Raw genomic sequence first — 19,559 nt, forward strand, 5'->3', positions numbered from 1 at the left:
ATATCTTCTCCCTTTTGTCTTCCCAGTGCAATCGTGTTCCTGATGAGAGGAGATACTCCCTGCCCTTAAAGAGCATCTACATGCGCCAGATCGACCAGATGGTTGGCCTGATTTGACCTGTTCACCTCAATGTGGCCAGACCTGAAACCAAACCCAAGCGTACCAAAATCTCCTGAGGTGGAAGCGGCGGAGTCTGTCTATCTGTGCTGCTGTCAAAGTTTCTGTCCAGCTCTTACTCACCTCTGGTTGAATTTTGCACTTAGTGCTTTTTAGTGTTTCCCTTCTGCTTAATAAAATACTCTATTTTTTCTGAAGGATAAAATTAGAAATGGGAAGCTTCGTGGGGAGCTCCTTGCGCTATGCTGATGTTGTTAAGCACAATGATATTAGCCTCTTTGGATTATCTTCCAGCTTCACACATAGCATCCCAGTCTCCTGGCTTTGCCCCCCTTGCTGTGCTGAAGTATTGCTACCTCTTTGCTAGAGGATCAGGAATGCGATTCCTGTGCAAAGGTCCTGAGGTTCACTTGGCATCAATCAAAGTGTCATCCCTTTTCTCTCTTATGGGATCATTGGGCTGTCCCCAAGATAGCCAGCTGTCATTTTGTATCACATGGGGGAAATTCACCTGGTTTATTTACATCCTAAAGTAATTTATTCAGTGTTACTTGTTTTAGTGTAATGGTCTAGCCAGAAATCTGACAGACAGCCTTTAAAGTTAAGTTGAAATCTAAGAGATGAACTAACAGATCTTTTATACTGTATTTAGCATTTATTTTGAGCATCACCTTACCTGAAGACCTCCCATGGTTGCAGAACCAGGTGCCTTCTAGGGAGGGAAGCCCTAGGACTGTGAGCTTCCATCCCTCGAACTTCATAACCAAGGATGCACAGGGCTGACTGTCTCTGGGCTAGACTTCTGGTGGGTTTTCTTTTTTGTTTTGTTTTTCTTGTTTTTGTTTTTGACTTATGTGTAGTGCCAATTAGCTAATCAGGGACAAAGAAGTGATCAGATGACTTTCTGACATCCTTGAGCCATTTCTCTGTGTGATATGGACTTTAGATTAGTGCCTTTGGGTTTTGTTTGGGCCATGGGCTGTCACAACCACTGCTACAGACAGCTCATTTTATATTGCCATATGATGGGACCAATAAGGAACAGGGTGTATGTGAGGAAGATTCCTGGAAACCAGTTTGTCAGTCTTTGCCTTTTAACTTAGGATTTTAGCCAGGCATAAAGGAGGAAATTATGGGAAATTGCTTTTGTTGTTCCTTAGGTGAAATGGGAAGCTCTGCGCATGGGAAGTTTGCACAAACTGTTCCTAAAAGGCAGATCTGGGCCTGCCCTGGCTTTGCCTCCTTGTATTGGGACAGGCCAAATACCTTAGGCAAAGGGTAGAAGTTTATGAGAAAGCTGGTTCAACCTCACATATCTTATGTCTTCCCTCTACACTGTTAATAGACATGTCAGATGTTTCATTCCAGTCTCCTATAGCCAGGGAAAAAACCTCATCTGAATCATTGGGTTTTTAGTCAAAAGGGAGAAGTTATAATCTTCAATATGTAGTATTGTTTTGAAAATAAATATAATTCAGTTTCTTGGCATGTTTAGAAAGGGGGGTTTTCAGTAGTAACAATCATCTTTTAAATACTTACTATGCAATTGGTTTTATTTATTTGTTAAGAATATTGAATGTTTCTGTTTTTCTTTCTTTTGATTTCATAAGCATTGTTCTATGTATCCACAGTGTCTCGTCTACTGTATAGAAAACGTCCTTTGAGCAGATTATCTGTTTTACATATTTTTGTTAACTCCGTAAAAGTATTAACCACAAGCATGCACAGGCCTGTGTGTGCATCCCTTTTTACCTTTACACCAGGCATGTTCACGTGTGATTGAATGACCCACTAGGGACAGTGAAGACCTATCAGGAAAGGAAGTGTGCCCCTCAGGCTTCTCTTTACCATCTTCCCCATCTTTCTCTCTCTCTGTTTTTATTTTTTTTGTTTGTTCTTTTTTGTTTGTTTGTTTGTTTTTGGCAACAGCAGTGTATATTGGCACCCAACAGTTCTCTCTCATCTGAGTTCTCATCTGTTGCTCTTGATTAAGCTTGGGTTACTTCTTGCTCCTATGCTCTTTGAATAGTGATCTGTGTCTGGAAGTACCACGGTGCCTTGAGTGCTACCAGTGGGTCTCAGGGGTACAGGCAGACATGCAGTGTATTTTATTAAGTCTCAAACCTTCTTGACTTTCGGGTACCAGATTTTTCACCTGTTGACAAGGCTGAGGTAAAGTAAGATAATGCCTATAAATCTTATCATTGAGCTTCTAGACTGCTCAGACCAAAGCCAGTGATTTGTGGGGCTAGATGAAGAACACTGTCTACTGTCAGACATAAAAAGAACATTATTTGAGACAAGTTCAAAGCTGACTTACTTGCTTTCTGAATGTCAGCAACTACAATGTATATCTTACAATATTTTTGCTGTTCTCTCCAATCTGTGTGCTGAAATATGGGTAGAAATTTTCTAACTCACTGCTTTGGTCCAGGAATGGCTGGAATGTGAACAAAGAGTTTCACGGATGTTTGTAACCATGCTTGTGTTTCCAGGAGTAGCCAGTAGTGTCCAGTTTGGCCAACATGTGCAAAGTTGCAAACTACTACGTACGTAGCAGGCTTAGGTATGGTGGAGTCCCGTTCTACATCCAACAGGCTTGCCTTAGCTGCTCTAAATACTGTGACAGGGTAACTCCATTCTCCTGGAAGAGGAGGTGACCAAGGAATGTTTGGTGGCTTTCTGATTGCTTTGGTAGCTGTGAAAAACAGGCTTGTTTTCCAGAGCCTCCCTTGAGTTTCTTCCTGCTCTTCTACTGGAGCGTACTTTTTGTAATTGGATTTCTAGTTCTGATGTCTGGGCTTTTCTTGTCTTGGGTTGTGGACTCCGCAAATGACATTCAAATAGTTTTCTGTGTGTTGAAGTGAAAGCCTCTGAGGGGAGTACCTGCCCAGAGGAGTATCGGAGAGCCCATGTTTTACTGGTTTCAATAAATGCAGTTGTCTCTATCCTGTCTTCCCTTTTCTCTCAAGGAAAATATCCCTCTTATCATCTCTCCACCAGCTCAGTGAGTGAGTGTCCACTGCAGTTCTTCACTTTGGATCCTGTAGACTCTGCATTAGACATCCCTTTTCTTCTGAGGTCTGAGGTCTTGTTCTCTTGACCATGGACAAACAGAGTGCTAGTCAGAGGGTAGGGCTGGGTCACCTCAGGCGTGTGTGCAGAGTGGCCAAGCAGGGACTTGGGAAGAAGGTGCTGATGTTTGCTTTTCTGTTCCTCGCTGTCCAGCACCTGCTCTAGTGCCTCTTCCCTGCAGGGCAGGGACCCCTCATCAATCAGAGCCGGTGATGTGTGTGGGGCTCAGGGTTAAGGTCCCTCTTGAGTTTGGATTTGAATATCCTAAAGCTATCAAGTACCTGTGAAACTCCGCTTCACTGTTCTTCTCTTTCCGAGAGGTAAACAAATCATATTTTTAAGGGTATTCTGTTTTAGTGTTAAATAGCATCCCACAAGCTGCATTTTTATTTATTACATACACAAAAAGTAAATGTGTTTCTATAAAATAAAATAGTCTAGAGTTGAAAACTCTGGGAAAACTTACTGAGATGCACAAATGTTTCTCTCTCTGTGATGTGCAATATGCTTGGCTGCCATAGATGGTACTTCATGTTTAATCTGTAAATAAGAACTGTATTTAAATTAAATGGGAAATTTTTGTAAAAGGACCAAATGTTCTTTTATAAACGTACTAAGGAATATCTTGTTCTTTGAAATTTATTAGGATTTTTATGAATAATTTTTATTAAAAGATTCTTTTTTTGAGTTGTCACTGTGTTTCTCCTTTGCATCCTCTGCAAGACCAGGGAAAACCATTTGGAGAAATTCTAAGCTTTCTGTTTTGTTTTTCTTACTGGCTAAACTGCTTTGTGAGATCTTTCTCCAGTGCCTGTCCCAGCTTTATGTTTGAATTTGGATGTGAATATCCTAAAGCTATTCCTTCCCTTGTGAACCATGCCCTCTCGTGCATCCCGCTGCTGGCTTCTTACGTTCCCTGCCAGTGCTTCAGTCTCTGTTGTTACTAGTTCCCTGCGTTTCTGGAGATGCTTCTCTGTTGTCATAGGCAAGGCACCTCATATCTTATCTCTCTGCTTAAGATGGAATAGCGGTGCTTAGCAGTGAGGGCGCACATCTCCAGAGGCTTGAGGAAGTTTTTGAAGCTAGCCTGGGTTACATAGAGTTTAAAAACCAAGCAGGCCAGGCAGTGGTGGCACATGCCTTTAATCCAAGCACTCAGGAGTCACAGGTAGGCAGATCTCTATGAGTTTGGGGCCAGCCTCGTTTACAGATTGAGTTCTGGTATAGCCAAAGCTACACAGGGAACCCCCGTCTCAGAAAACCTAAAATAAATCAAAGTGGTGCCACCTTGCTGGTGATGCAGGGAACACTGCCCTGGGGAACCTTGAAGAGGTGATGGTCAGTCCTCCCCTGCACTGCTCTGTCAGTTCCTGTGGTCAACTCGTTTGCAGCATTTCAGCATCCCATCTTTGGGCCATAGGCAATTGTGAAAAGCCAGAGACTGAGCAGTGGAGGTAGGCATAGGAGAGAGCCCTAAGATAGGAAGCATCGACTTCTCTGAAGGAGTGCTGACTTCCCTGGAGAGGCCGCTTAGCAGTGAAGAGCTGCTTTCAGGTGGCTCACAGTGTCTGTAACTTCAGCTCCTCAGGATCTCACGCCCTCTTCTGACTTCCCTTAGCATCCACACTATGTGCACGTAAGCACGTACATGCACAAACTCGCTCATATGCACACAAAAGTTATTAGATTTTAAAGATGCTCTACTGTTTTAAGGTGTGACAATATTTATGAAGTTCCATGGCTTTATAACCACCCTCAAAACCACCCTCTTCCAAGTTCAGAGACAACAAAAGAAGCCAGGAGCCCTGTCTCTGGTGTCTGTTTTTCTCAGGCTTCTTTGCCTCAATAATTATGAGCATATGTCTTTGGCCAGACAGTATTGAGTGCTGTGGAGCAGACCTTTGTGAAGACACAGAGGATGTCAGGGTTGAGAGCCAGGTGCTGTGAGGTAAATTAGGATTATTTTAAATTATAGGTACACGTGTGCATCTGTACATGTGAGCACGGGGACCTGTGGGGTCCAGAGGCTGCGGAGTCCCCTTGGAGCTGGAGTTGCAGGCAGTTGTGAGTAGCCCAATGTGGGTGCTTCATTGTGTTGCCCAGGCTGGTCTTGAACTGCAGAGATCCATTGATCCTACATCCCCTTTGCTGGGAAAGAAAGCCAAGCACCACCATGCCTGCCTGCTTGTGCCACATTGTTGTTGTTATTACAATTTCTAACAGTTTTTAAAACCAGACTTAGCATTATCCATTAACCCCATCACCTTCCCACTAAACCCTTCCTCCCAAGCCTCCTTCTTACTTCAGTGTATGTGTGTCACTGAATTTATGAATGGTTGCTTTCATAAGTATGGTGTGTGTGTGTGTGTGTGTGTGTGTGTGTGTGAGAGAGAGAGAGAGAGAGAACGAGAGAACGAGAACGAGAACATGCACACACGTGTGTGTGTGTGTGTGTGTGTGTGTGTGTGTGTGTGTGTCCGTCCTTCTGGGATTAAGCCCAGGGCTTTAAGAAGTATTCTGTCACTGAGCTATCACGAGGTTTTTTTTTTTTTTTTTTTTTTTTTTTTTGTATTTTTGAGTTCCTCAAGATTGCAGGTGTGTACCATTATACCTGACTTTCAACAGGAAGTGTAAGAGGGCTAGAGTATATATGTGGGCTAGCCTCAGAAAGGCCTGACTGGAAATTTTGTTTTGTCCCTTCTGAGTGTGTGGCTTGGATCCAGCTGTTCCCTTCATGTAGTTTCTTGTTCATAGCACCTTTCCTCCCAGGGCTCTCAGGAGGACAGGGCGAACTTCAGTGCCATCTTGTCAGAATGTGCTAATGGCAGCATCTAGAATCTTTACCTGTGTTCCTTCTGCCATGTGGTCATGGAAGTGCACTACCTTCTGTCTTGGAATATGAGGCCTGAGTGGTGACAGGTGGTTACTGTGCCCTCATGCTACCAGTCTTTGTGGGACCCACTTGTCATATGGAACTTGTACACAGATTTGCGGTCTTACCACACACTTCAGTGATGGGCATACGTTCCAGTTCTCTCCTGAATGCACTGGGAAAATGGTCTCCCCTGTAATCAACACTTGAATCAGTTTGGACCAATGACCTCAAGTTCTTTTGGGAACCACTGTTAATTGTCTGTCTCTATAGTCTCAGGATGGAGAGAATCGAGATGAATGTTCCTAGAGGACACAGTTAACGGGTCTCATCAGGGATGCCTTCCCAGAGGGTTGGGAGGAGGAGGTTGGGGTGGGCTGACAGACCTGCTTTTGGCTTCAGGAACTTGAGAGTGCTAGTTGCTGGAGCCCTTGATGCATCAGGAAATAAAGACCTTTCACCTCAACTTGGAGTATTTTGTGTGACTTTGTGGGCATTCGAAGAGGTTACTTTGGGGAGTGGGGGTTGACACTGGCTCAGCACACAGAAAAGCCTGCTTTGCCATTGGTTTTCCTCAAGCACCAACCACCTTTGCAAGTTGGACTTTTTTGGGGGATGTTTTGAAACTCATCTCCGGGAAGTTGTCTGTCTGTAGTGAGTAATCAGGTTTATTTTATTTATTTTTTTTTATGGATTCTTTGTGGATTTCACATCATGCATCCCAAACCCATTTATCTCCCTGTCCCTTTGTATCTACCCTCTGCCCTTGCAACCTCCCCCAGAAAAGAAAAGAAAAAAAAAAGATAGAAAAAAAAATCTTGCCCTAGAAGCTGTAGTGTTACAGTGTGTCATACCCTTCTGTCCACACAACTTTATTTACAAATGTCCTCTGCAATGAGTCATTGGCTCTGTTTCAAGGACTCTGGCTTCTGCTACACCACCTATACTGGATCCTTATGGGGACGCCTCTTGGATATTCTGTGTCGTGGGAATGCAGGATCAGCCCTTTCATGGATTCCAGCTGTTCGTAGATGGGGTAGATGTTGCCATGGGTAAATTCAAAGCCCTAGATCTGGGCCTGGGAAGTAGCTGAGTTGGGCAGCCTGCCAGTTCTCCTGAACTTGCAGGACCAGAGCGAACTCTCCAGTACTGCCCTGGCTAGATACCCAATGCCACAACTGGCAGGGGCAGTGCTGAGTCTGGCTTGGCCATGAAAGGGACAGTATGACATGGTTCCTGCCCCTGGAACTGAGACAGCAGGGTATGTTGATGGTTGCTATGGGAGTGAGGTTTGGTTGCTATGGGAGTGAGGCTTATTTGTATAAAATTGTGTGTGTATGTGTGTGTGCACACACGTGTGTATCTTCATGTTCCTCCTTCAGGAAATATTCTCTCTGCCAAGTTTACTGGGGGATAATGACTCCATGATAATTAGAAGTAGCATGAGTCAAGGGTATGTGTATGACTCAGCAAAATGGTAAATGCTGAGACCTTCAGGACAGCTCTTAAGGCTGTGGGTAAAAACTCTGAAAACATGAATTTGAAAATCTATAATTTCTCAACTATGCAAAATAGAAGGATGTAATATGAATTGTGTAAGGTTCTCATATCTTAGAGGATCAGAGGCAGCTGCGCTATAAGTCAGGAAGTCCCTAAGGAAGGAGATAGACTCAGCTAAGGTTTTGTTTGTGCTTACAAAAGCAGGCAGATTCCTGAGTTCACCCAGCTAGTTTATTGTCTGTGCTTAACAAAGGCAGGCAGATCTCTGATTTTTTTTTTTTTTTTTTTTAATGTTAAAAAAAAATACGCTTGCTGTCTCCTAAGAATCAAGGGGTCAGGGTCATGGAATGCTTATTCCTGGTATGGTTAAAAGGGGACATAGAGTAAATGACTGAATTGATATGTTAATAAAACACTGGGCTTTGGGTCTGCATGAGAGGAACTACCAGAGAGCAATAGAAGTTTTTTTTTTTGTTGTTTTTTTGTTTTTTTTTTTTTTTAAGAATTTTTCCTAGCAAGAGTTGAACTGTCTGGAGATCTCCGGAAAGTGATCTTGTAGAAATTTGGAAAGCTCTTTTAGATTTTCTTTTTTCTAACAGGATTCCTGATTTGGGTTGGAAAATCCATGGAGAGCAAACACAACCCTACTAGAATTTTCCATAGCGCTTTCAGAATTTCTAAATTAGGATTTCTTACCTTGATATGGTCAGAAATTCCAGGAATTACTTAGAGAGCTAACACAGCTTTTAGAATTTTTTTTCTAGCAACTACAAAGAGATAACTGCTTGGAGAGTGAACAGAGCACTTTTAAAATATTTCTGGCTTTCTAATTTTGATGGGAAAACCCAAGAATTACTTTTAGAATTTTTTTTAAAAGATCTATTTATTTTTATTTTATATGAGTGCACTGCAACTGTCTTCAGACACACCAGAAGGGCATCGATCCTGTTACACAGATGCTCGTGAGCCACCATATGGTTGCTGAGAATTGAACTCAGGACCTCTGGAAGAGCAGTCAGTGCTCTTAACTGCTGAGCTATCTCTCCAGCCCCTAGAATTTTTTAAATTCTGACTTGATTGGAAAGCTCGAGATTTGTGTGTGTGTGTGTGTGTGTGTGTGTGTGTGTGTGTGTGTCTTATCTAGCTTTGGTTGAACACCCATGAGCTATTCAGAGAGCTTTTAGAAATTTTTTTCTATCAAGAAAGAGCTGTCTCAAGCAGAGGGAGCTGTCTAGAGCAGAGAGCTGTCTCAGGCAGACTACAGAGCCAAGAACTACCTACAGAGAGCTGTCCAGGGAGCCATCTTGAGTAGACGACAAGGCTGTCAGTGCATACCCCACTAATGAGTGAGTCATTTGTTTCACCTCTCCCAAACAGCCCTTCTCTCAGTCACCGTGACCAAGGCAATGCTTATAAAACAAGGACACATTTGATTCGGGGCTTGCTTATAGTTTCAGAGACATGCATGCAGGTAGGCAGGCAGGTCCTTGGCAGGTCAGCTCCCTTGTTCTCATGTCCTCGGGACCAGCTCACCTGAGGCACCTTTGCTACACAGGGCGAGCTCTACTCTGCTGTCCAGGTAAGGTGCAAAGCCTGCTCTCCTAAGTGCAGCTTGTGAGGGGGCAGGGCCACTCCTTCCTCTCTCATGACCTCAGGGCCAGCTCTCCTAGTTGCCACAGGTATTGAGGGGGAGAGGAGAGCATCATTCCCTTGCCCATGCCACCCTTTGGCAGAAGAGAGGCAGGGCCAGCTGCAGATAGAAAAGAAATAAGATATCCATCTCAAGGACATCGGAAAAGTTCACTGAAAAGAAAGTAATTAATAACACCCGCCGAGCACTTAAAAACAGTTACGGGGCTGGTGAGATGGCTCAGTGGGTAAAAGCACCCGACTTGCTCTTCCAAAGGTCTGGAGTGCAAATCCCAGCAACCACATGGTGGCTCATAACCATCCGAAACAAGATCTGACTCCCTCTTCTGGAGTGTACTGACATATAATAAATAAATAAATCTAAAAAAAAAAAAAAAAAAAAAAGTTACGTCCAGAGCGTGTAAAAGTAATTGGGTGTGTGTGGGGGTTGGGGGGGTATATGTTTCCTTTGCTCCCAAATAAGGGTGTTTCTATGCCTATACTACCCTGGTTTAGCTCCTGAGTAACTGACACAGAACACTTTTTAAGAAGCATTAATAAGCTGCCGGCACTCTGATGGGCAGGTTCTGAGCTATTCTAACTCTAAGGCTGCCTGTCTCCCAGCCACATGGTCCTTTACCTGCAATCTGGTCTCACTATGCAATCTTTACCTGACTCACTCTGCTCCATGAGCGTGCTTATGACTGCTCCTTAATGGTGACCTCATGGCGAATTCTCCCGATCCCTCCACATGGCCTCTCCATGCCTTCTCTCTTCTTCTCCCACTTCTCCTACCAAGCAATTGGCTGATTAGCACTTTATTAATCAATAAGAGATTATGGAAAACCATTTTAATGTAACACTGAGACAAGAGATGCTGGACCATACCACTATCCGGGACTACAAACAGATGTCCTGGCATAGAAATCGGCATCTGAATACACAGTGCACAAACCATTCCCCAACAATAGCAGCATTGTTTGCCAAAGTAAGAAAAAAAAAATGAAATCAGCTCAAACCAAAACAACAAAAACAGCACAAACCAGAGAGAGCGAGAGAAACAGAGAGACAGAGAGAGAGAGACAGAGACAGAGAGAGAGACAGAAAGAGAGGGAAGAAATTACCCCACTATACATCAAAACTCTTTGGAATATTACAGAACGAAGAATAGCAATCTATTTATATGTTGTTCACAACCAGCCCAAATAAATCCATTGCTTAGAGATACAAACACGTGAAAAATTACATAAAACATAGGGAAACAGTTTTCCTAAAAATTTGTACAATTTTATGTAGCTTTGCCTTTTTTTTTAAAAAAAGGAACATTTATTCATTTGCTCATATTTTTATTTCCATATGCTTTAGGGATCTCAGGAAAGGGAGACAAACAACCTGAAGTCCTGGCCCGACCAGCAAGATGTTTTTGGTGGTGGGCAGCAGAAAACAATCTAGAGATGAGCAAATGAGTGAGCTAACGCTAGGCGAAGAAACGTGAAGCAGTCTATGGTTCCAGCATTCAGGAGGACAGAAAGTTCAAGGGCAGCCTCAGCTATACAGAAGGACTGACTGTAAGAGGCAGAGTTAGTGGGTATCTGCCCTGACCTGGGTTTTACCGCTGTGAACAGAGACCATGACCAAGGCAAGTTCTATAAAGGACAACATTTAATTGGGGCTGGCTTACAGGTTCAGAAGTTCACTCCATTATCATCAAGGTGGGAGCATGGTACAGGAGGAGCTGAGAGTTTTACATCCTCATCTGAAGGCTGCTAGCAGAATACTAACATCCAGGCAGCTAGAAGGAGAGACTCATTACCCACATCCACAGTGACACACCTACTCCAACAGGGCCACGCCTTGGAATCCTGCCACTCCCTGGGCCAAGCACATACGTACCATAACAAACAGCATTTGCCTGCTGTACAGGAGCTCAGAGCAGCTGTGACCACGTGTGCAAGACCTTTGCAAGATCAGATCAGCCAGAGCCCAGCTCAGATGTGGGAGGGTTTATGAAGCCCTAGCAATAGTGGAGGAACTGTTATTGTTGGCCGCTGGCAGATGGGGCAACAGGGATGTGTTCCCAGCGGCTACCTGTGGTCCTGCTCCCATGAACACACTGACAGCACTAAGTGGACGTAGTGGCTCTGAAAACAAAGGAAATGAAGTTGAGGGGGAAATGGTGAAGGGATGGGGGGGGGACTGAAGGGAAGGGGTTGGGATGAATTTGGTCAAAATGCATATGCATGTATGAAGTTCTCGAACGATAACAGAGAAACAGAAGAAAAATGAAGTATGATAAAGAGGCAGCTGAAGGATAGAAGCTTTTTCTGGTGCTTTGCCTAGGGCTGACAGCTCTGAGATTGTATTTGAGGAGAGGTCTGGTGGAAGTGGGCAGGCATGTAGATGTCTGAGCCTATAGTGTCGCAGGCTGAGTGGGTGAGGAGTGAAGGGCCTGAGTCTGCGGAATGTCAGAAGGTCCTTGCAGGCTCACTCAGATGGAAGGATTACGCTCTTTGTGGTGGTGCCATTGCCACCTCCCTTTTCTTTCTGGCTCGTGGATCTCTGGCTTGTCAGAAGATCACTCTCGGGTTCTTGTCCTATGACACCCTTCACTTCAAAGCCACTTCCTACTGTCTAGTCCATCAGCCTTTAAATCTCTCTGACTTCTTGGTATCTGTTTTGAATATAGGAGAGCAGGCAGCTGTGGGTAACTCTTTGTTACAAAGCAACAGCCCGTGCCTGATTTACTCTATTTTGAGTGTAAGTGCCAATAAAGACAATCTCTCCATCACAGTCTCACAAGTAAGTAGCCACCAGCTGCCAGCATACCAGGAGGCACACACTGATCATTTATTTGTGGCAATAAATAATGACACCTGGAAATAAATCCTCTCAGAAACACCAGCTACAATGAGTTTATCAATCTCACCAGAGGGTTGTAAAATCCCCTCATCTGGGACTATAAAAGAATTATCCCAAGACTGAATGTGGCAGGGCCTGATGACTTGTCGCTCAGTCACTTGCCATGAGTCCCATGCAGGAACATTGTCCTGCATCTGTCGCTCCAGCTTTACCTGAGCCCAGTTTTCTTGGCATTGACTCTCAGACCACTTCAAACTGACCCTCTAAATTTCTTGCCACCCAGACTTGCATCTGGCATCTCTGCCTGAACGGCATCACACCTGCAGTTTAGAACATACCTCGTCTGGTCTGCTACAGACTTCTCTTTGCACTTGAATCACCTTTCTGCCTTTGACTTCAGGACATCCTCTCTGAACTCTGTTTTTTTTTTTTTTTTAAGCCTTCTCGAGCCAGTCTATAGCATATTTCTCACATAAATTACCATGGGAAGTGAATGTGTGATCTGAGAGTTAATTAGCATTGGAATGCAAGAACCTCTAAGTGCCAATGGCCAACCATCAAGTGAAATGAGGATTGTTTGAAAAACTGTAAAATTTGACCAAACTCACATAGCTTATGAATTTATTGCTATTCAATAAATTGACATTTTATAAGGGTATGGATATATCTGGATCTTTCTGACACAAAATGCTCAGAACATATCTCCCCCACACCACAAGCAGGGCTCCATCACTCTGGTCCACTTTCAGTTCTGTATGTTATTCACATGTCCCATGCTGCTGGCTAGTTGTCTGAAAAAGAACAAGCCTGTCAACATTCCAACATGGAGTGGGGAGGGACTTATGAGGCCCAGCCCCAGCCCCAGCTGAGGAGCCACTAGCAATTCATGGCTTTTGGAGGAGAGAGCATCAGTTTTCTCTAATGATGTGGTAGGCTGATCATGCATTAGTGGATGGTCCCACACCCATAATCATATGGGCAACACAGATTGTACTTTGGTTTTAAAAACAAACAATAAACAAATGAACAAACATACAAATCAAGAAAGGAAGGAAGAAAGAAAGGGAGGAAGGAAGGAAGAAAGGAAGAAAGAAAGAAAGAAAGAAAGAAAGAAAGAAAGAAAGAAAGAAAGAAAGAAAGAAAGAAAGAAAGAAAGGAAGGAAGAAAGAAAGACAGACGTTAAGTTGGGAGAGGGTTAGGGTTAGGGTGTGGTGGGGTGAGCTATCATGTGGTTGCTGGAAATTTGATTTCAGGACCTCTGCTTGCTCCAGTCTAAAGATTTATTATTATATCTAAGTACAATGTAGCTGTCTTCAGACACACCAGAAGGGGGTGCCAGACCTCATTATAGATGTCTGTGAGCCACCATGTAGTTTCTGGGATTTGAACTCAGGACCTTCGGAAGAGCAGTCAATGCTCTTCACCCCTGAGCCATCTCTCCAGTCTGTTTGATTGCTTCTTCTGGCTTGTTCAGACTGCTTTCTTATACTACCCAGGACCACCTGCCCATGGTGTCAGCCCCTCCTGTGGTCTGACCCTCCACTTCATCAACCATTACAGACTTTACTATAAATGCTATAAAGGCATTTTCTCAACTGAGAGTCCCTCTTCCCAAATAACTGTAGTTCCTGTCAAGTTGACATAAAATTAACCAACACAGTAACAACCATTTTTATATTGGATTGAGGGCCTGCTTCATGAGACTGAACCCATACCTGATACTATTATGAGGCTGAGAAACTGAAAATATTGTATTTCAGTAATAACAATGAAAAGAATGTGGAGGCAGCTCCACACCTAGCATCCAGGCCCCCCACTTCCCGTCCATGACTTCTCTCAAACTGCTACACAAGCAAGGAACCCTATCTGTCATCTATCCCGGAGAAGGGCTGCTTCTATGTACCCAGACTTCCTGTCTGTTGGACCATCTTCATTTCTGCGTCACCTCACATTCACAGGAGAACTGAGTACACATGAAGCCCTCCTTGCCCAGAACCTGTAAGTAAAACTCGCATGCATGTCTTTAGTTATGGTATATTAAATTTGTATTTATCATCTGAGGAACCAGGGTCTGACCTGGGTCAGGGTCTGGCTAGCCATTCTAGAGTGATTCTTTGGACTCAGACCATTGGCTGACACCATTGGAAGCCCCTGTGAGGGACACTGGTTGTAGGCACCTGGAAGTCACCTGGGCAGAAGGATCATCTTGGGAAATCTCTATCCAGCTCCCCTTCATTCAGCTTCCAACTGATGGCTGACAGCTTTGGTACTAAACCCACTTTACCTAGGGATTCTTAAAACAAGGTCTTTTTTCCTTTGCTTTCTTTTAGCAGATGTGATTGATCATGGAATAACACATAGAGGCCTTCTAAGGCAAGAACTGGTGACAGTTTTGCATAGCTTGCATAGCAGTCTCTCTGTGTTATGGACTGGAGGTTTAGGCCCCTTCTTTCCCATTCACAGGTTGAAATCCAGCCCTGAGTATGGGATTAGGGTGTGGGGCCTTTGGGAGTTGATTAAATTAATGAAGGCAGAAGGAGCCCTCATGATAGGATTCGTGTTTTCATGAGGAAGAGGCACCTACATCTGCTGCTTTGTCAGTTAAAAATGAGAAGCTTGTAGCTGCAAAGGGGAAACCACCCTCCCCAGACCCAGGCGGTGCTGGAACACTAGTCCGGGGCTTGTAGCCCCCAGAACTGTGAGAAAATGAAGCTCATCCCGTAAGCTCCCAAGCTGATAATCTGTTTTGGCAGCAAGAATTGTGAGTTGAAAACAGTGTGAATGCTAAATCTCATAAGTGCATTTTAACATGATAATGATATCTGCTTTCCCAAATTGTGAAATATAAGTCATAGATTTAGTTCGTTCTGGTCCAGTGCAAATGATGTCGACAGTATCCATCAGGGCGTGGGGGCAGGGCACACGCACATCATCCCTTGGAGAAATCCACCAGGTATTTGTGCTTCGTCCGACCCTGTTGGTTCTACTGCACCCTTACTCTTTGCCTTCCGGGGACACTAGCAAACAAGCGCAGTGGCCAATAGGTTACTAGAGCACTTCTGAGTGGGCCTCTGGGTAGAAAGGGTTTAATTATTGTAGCTCCCTTATGAAAAGAGCTTTTAATGAAAATGTAGCTATTTGCTTCTACAGTGCCATCGGGACTTGCTGGATCACGGAATCTCAGAGTCTCTTGAACTTGCCTCAGACTGTTCCTGGGGAGTTGAGGGCTGCTGTTCAGGGGCCCAGTGGGCAATAAGAAAACCAATAACAACAAAGTTTTCATGGCCTCAAGAAAAGGCTTCTAAATATAACTGTAGGTTTTTAGGCCTCTACTTTTAAATGCTATCCATTGTGGAAAAGGGTCATTTTCTCCCATGGCCTGAAAACATCCCGTGTTTCAGTGTTGGGTTATAAATGTAGTTGCAAATACTGCTCATTTCCACAAGAGACCACTATTGCTTTGCGTTGTCTAGTGGTGCCTGCAGAAAATAGAGTTAGAACAACCCAGGAGGCAGAAAAAAAATAACCGTTCCCAAATCCCAAACAAACAAAAAATAAAACCAATCTAGTATTTTTAAATATAGCACAGACCCTGTCTTTAAAAAAAAAAAAAACAAGAAAGTTAAAAAAAAAAAAAAAAGCATAGTACAAAACATAATATCATGGTCCTTTGGAAGCTTGTGTGAAAGTCCTGGTGTGTGTGCTGACTGAAATGAAGGGCGGTGGCTGTAATGAGAACACCCCATCTGTGTGGGGGTCTTAGTCGTCAAGTCATAGGTCTGAAGTGTGCATGACCTGGCTAATACAGTATCCTGTGTTCAGCATTTTCATTTTCCAGAGAGTAATCCTGAGGTGTAGGGAAGGGCCACAGGCTGCTTAGTTAGATGGCAATAGTTCAGCACCAGCAATAAGAATGGAAAGGAGAAACGGAGGCTCGTTCTTTGGAAAGCACACCAGGATTTTCTCAGTGTTTAGGTGGGTGGTTTCCTTTTCATTTGTGATGTTGTTTTCAGCTGGACAAGGATATGAGATAAAGCTTGGAAGGCTGCCCCCCCCTGTTTCCTCACTCAAGAACAATGCCGGATTGGGGGATTCCCCTCGGAGCACAACTCTTTATTGTCACCTATCACCACCAGTGGCTTCTCTACCTCCTAGAGCCTCCTACTGCTTCCTGTCTGTTTTCAGTTTCCACAAGCTATGTTAGCAGAAGACAGGAGCCGTCATCAACAATTGTGGGACTGAAGTCAGACACTTCTCCAAATTAGTATTCTTCCCAGGTCTCCTGATTTTCAGCCTGTCACATAGGTTTTGGGAGATGGTTCAGTCAGTGACGTTCAGAGGCCTGGATGACAGTAGATGAATCTGCTTACCAAATCCTCCTCCTCCTCCTCCTCCTCCTCCTCCTCCTCCTCCTCCTCCCATCTACTCTCTTTTCAGTGACAGCTCCTGGTTCTGAGACTACGTCAGAGTTCTCCTTTGTGATCTCTTTATGGCTCTGCTACTGGACAGTGGTCCTTAGACTTGAATATGAATCCCCGGGGGAGGCCGCCAAATCATTTCTGATGGCAGGAAATCAGACTCCACCTTTCAGAGAACTGGAGTAGGTGGTCAGAGATCCCTGGGTGGATCACAGCACTGAGAGTTTGCTGGGAGACTGTTGTCTTGTCCTGGCCCTCAAATCCTCCCGGGAATGATTTAACAAGGTTTGCGAAAGTGGCTACCTGCTTCTCGTCCCTATGGAGCCTGCTGTTCGGTAGCTGTTGCATTAGCATGGGAAAACCTGTAGAAAGAGGTGGTCTTCCCAGGAGAAGTTGTTTCTTACAAATGTGGCTTCTGAAATAGCAGCCACACCACTTGGGAACCGGTCAGCCGTGCACATTTAAGGGCCACACTCAAGATGTAATACATATGAAACTCTGGAGATCAGACCCTGCCCCCCCCCATGTGAGGGTGGGTCGGGGTCCCTTCCTCTGCCCCAGGTGTGACATACCTTGAGACCTATTTGTTATGACTCTGTTGTCTGCAGTTTTCAATTACCTAGGATCAATTGAAGACTAAAAATATTAAATGGGAAATTCTAGAAATAAGCAAGTAGTAAGTTTTATGTTTATTATAGAATATTGTTATGATTGTCCTGTTTTTACTAACATTGCTAATTTCTTCTTACTTTTCCTAATTTAGAAGATAAACTATCATAGGTATCAGTAGGAAGAAAAGAGTATATATGGGGATCAGTAGTACTGTCTAGAGTTTAGGGTACTTCCTGGGAGGTTAGAACCCATCCTTTGTGATAAAGGGGAACTTCCAGCCTTAAGCTTATGGGAGCAAGGATGCGAGCTGCTCCCCGCTCTCCTGTGTGTGTAGACAGTGAACATCTATTAAGCATCTATTAGGTGTACTCATAAATGGTCATTTATTTATTTTACTCTCTAAAGTTATCTTGTTGCCTAGCCTATGGGTTATTAATAGATGAAAGGTAGGTTGCTACTTCTGACTCAATTATTCAACAAATACTAAGTACTACTATGTACCAGGTATTCCTAACACAAGTGGGAATATGGTGATGTAATTATGCCTTTGCATAAACAAACAAACAAATGAACAAATGAACAAACACTACACCTTAGTTACTTTTTTATTTTATTTTTTTTTAAGATTTTATTTATTTATTTATTATATGTGTTTACACTGTAGCTGTCTTCAGACACTCCAGAAGAGGGCATCAGATTTTTCTTATGGATGGTTGTGAGCCACCATGTGGTTGCTAGGATTTGAACTCAGGACCTTCAGAAGAGCAGTCGGTGCTCTTAACCGCTGAGCCATCTCACCAGCCCAGTTACTTTTTTATTGCTATCAAAAATCTCCATGACCATAGCAACTTATAAAAGAAAGTACTTAATTTGAGGACTCATAGTTCCAAGGGATCAGAGTCCATGACCATTGTGGTGGGAAACATGACAGCAGGTAGGCCAGCATGGTGTTGGAGCGGTAAGTCAGAGCTTATACATTGAGACAACAACCAGAAGGTAGAGAGAGTGTGTGAGATAACTGGGGATAGCACGTGCTTTTGAAACTTCAAATTCTACCTCTACTGTCACACCATCTTCAACAAGGCCACACTTTCTAATGTTTCCTAGACAGTTCTGCTGAGGACCAAATATTCAGTATATGGACCTATGGAGGCCATTCTCATTTAAACGACCATACACTATAATAACAAACAATAGCCAGAGCTTTGAGGCTGAAATAGGGGCTGAGGATAGTTATTTGGGTGAAGAGACAATGGGAATTCTGAGGCAGCTATCTGTATTTTCTTGAGTAGCGGAAAGGCTGCTTCCGGATTTGTTTTAATCCTTGCTCTGGGAAGACCATGTAAAAGTAACTTTTATTCTGTTGGAATTGTCATCTCTAAGGCTTACTGACCCCATCTGCTAATCTAAGCCTAGTCCTGGAAGCTTCTGGCCTCCTCTGTACAATCTTATCTAGGCCTAGAATGTTTTCAGTCTTGCTGCTAAATAAATTTACCCTTTCTTGTCCTTTCAGAGCTCTGGCTGGCTGGTTGAACTCAGCTGTTCTGGCTCAAACTCCTCTTCAGGCTGACTGATTCAATCTGGCTTCTTTCTTGGCCTCTGACTGAATTGTTCTGCTTGGCCTCAAACTAACTTTGGCCATCTGTTCTAATCTAGCATCTTCTCATTCTCTGGCTCATTCTGCCTTCACCTGTGTCTAGCTTGCTTTCACTTCAACCTATCTCACATTAAAACTCTCCCAGTAAACTGCCTTCTCTCCTTTCTCTCTGCACTGCTCTCCTAAGCAGCTTCCCTTTCCTTTCTTCTCATGAGAATCAGGTGTATCCTTTTTTTTTTTTTTTTTTTTTTTTTTTTTTTTATTTTTTTTTTTCTTCATTTCAAATGCTATACCTGAAAGTCCCCTATACCCCCCCTTGCCCTGTTCCCCTACCCACCCACTCCCACTACTTGGCCCAGGCCTTGCCTTGTGCTAGGTCATATGGAGTTTGGAAGACCAAGGAGCCTCTATTCCCACTGTTGGCCGATTAGGTCATCTTCTGCTACAAATGCAGCTAGAAACACAAACCCAGGGGGTACTAGTTAGTTCCTGTTGTTGTTCCACCTACAGGGTTGCAGCCCCCTTCAGGTACTTGGGTACTTTCTCTAGTTCCTGCATTGGGGACCCTGTGTTCCATCCAGTAGCTGGCTGTGATCATCCATTTCGGTGTTTACCAGGCACTGGCGTAGCCTCACAAGAGTCCACAATATCAGGGTCCCTTCAGCAGTATCTTGCCGGCATGAGCATGAGCATTAGTATCTAGGTTTGGTGGCTGATGATGGGATGGACTCCGAATGGGGTCCTCTCTGGATAGTCCATCCCTTCATCCCAGCTCCAAACTTTGTCGCTGTACCTATAATTTTTCATGGGAGTTATGTTCCTCATTCTAAGGAGGAATGAAGTATCCACAAATGTTCATCCTTCTTGATTTTCTTCTGTT

General features: G+C 43.8%; 1 protein-coding gene across 1 annotated transcript in view; it reads left to right on the forward strand.

Annotated features, from left to right (window-relative positions):
* Edem1 (ER degradation enhancing alpha-mannosidase like protein 1) overlaps positions 1–3,879 on the forward strand; it is a 29,831-nt gene extending 25,952 nt beyond the window's left edge. Inside the window, exon 12 of the mRNA XM_021190762.2 lies at positions 27–3,879. Within this exon, the coding sequence (XP_021046421.1) occupies positions 27–116 (90 nt within the window). The 3' untranslated portion in view covers positions 117–3,879. The remainder of the gene's footprint in view (positions 1–26) is intronic.
* The last annotated feature ends 15,680 nt before the right edge of the window (positions 3,880–19,559 follow it).

Source organism: Mus pahari, chromosome 2 (assembly GCF_900095145.1).
Source record: "Mus pahari chromosome 2, PAHARI_EIJ_v1.1, whole genome shotgun sequence".
NCBI classification, from domain to species: domain Eukaryota; kingdom Metazoa; phylum Chordata; class Mammalia; order Rodentia; family Muridae; genus Mus; species Mus pahari.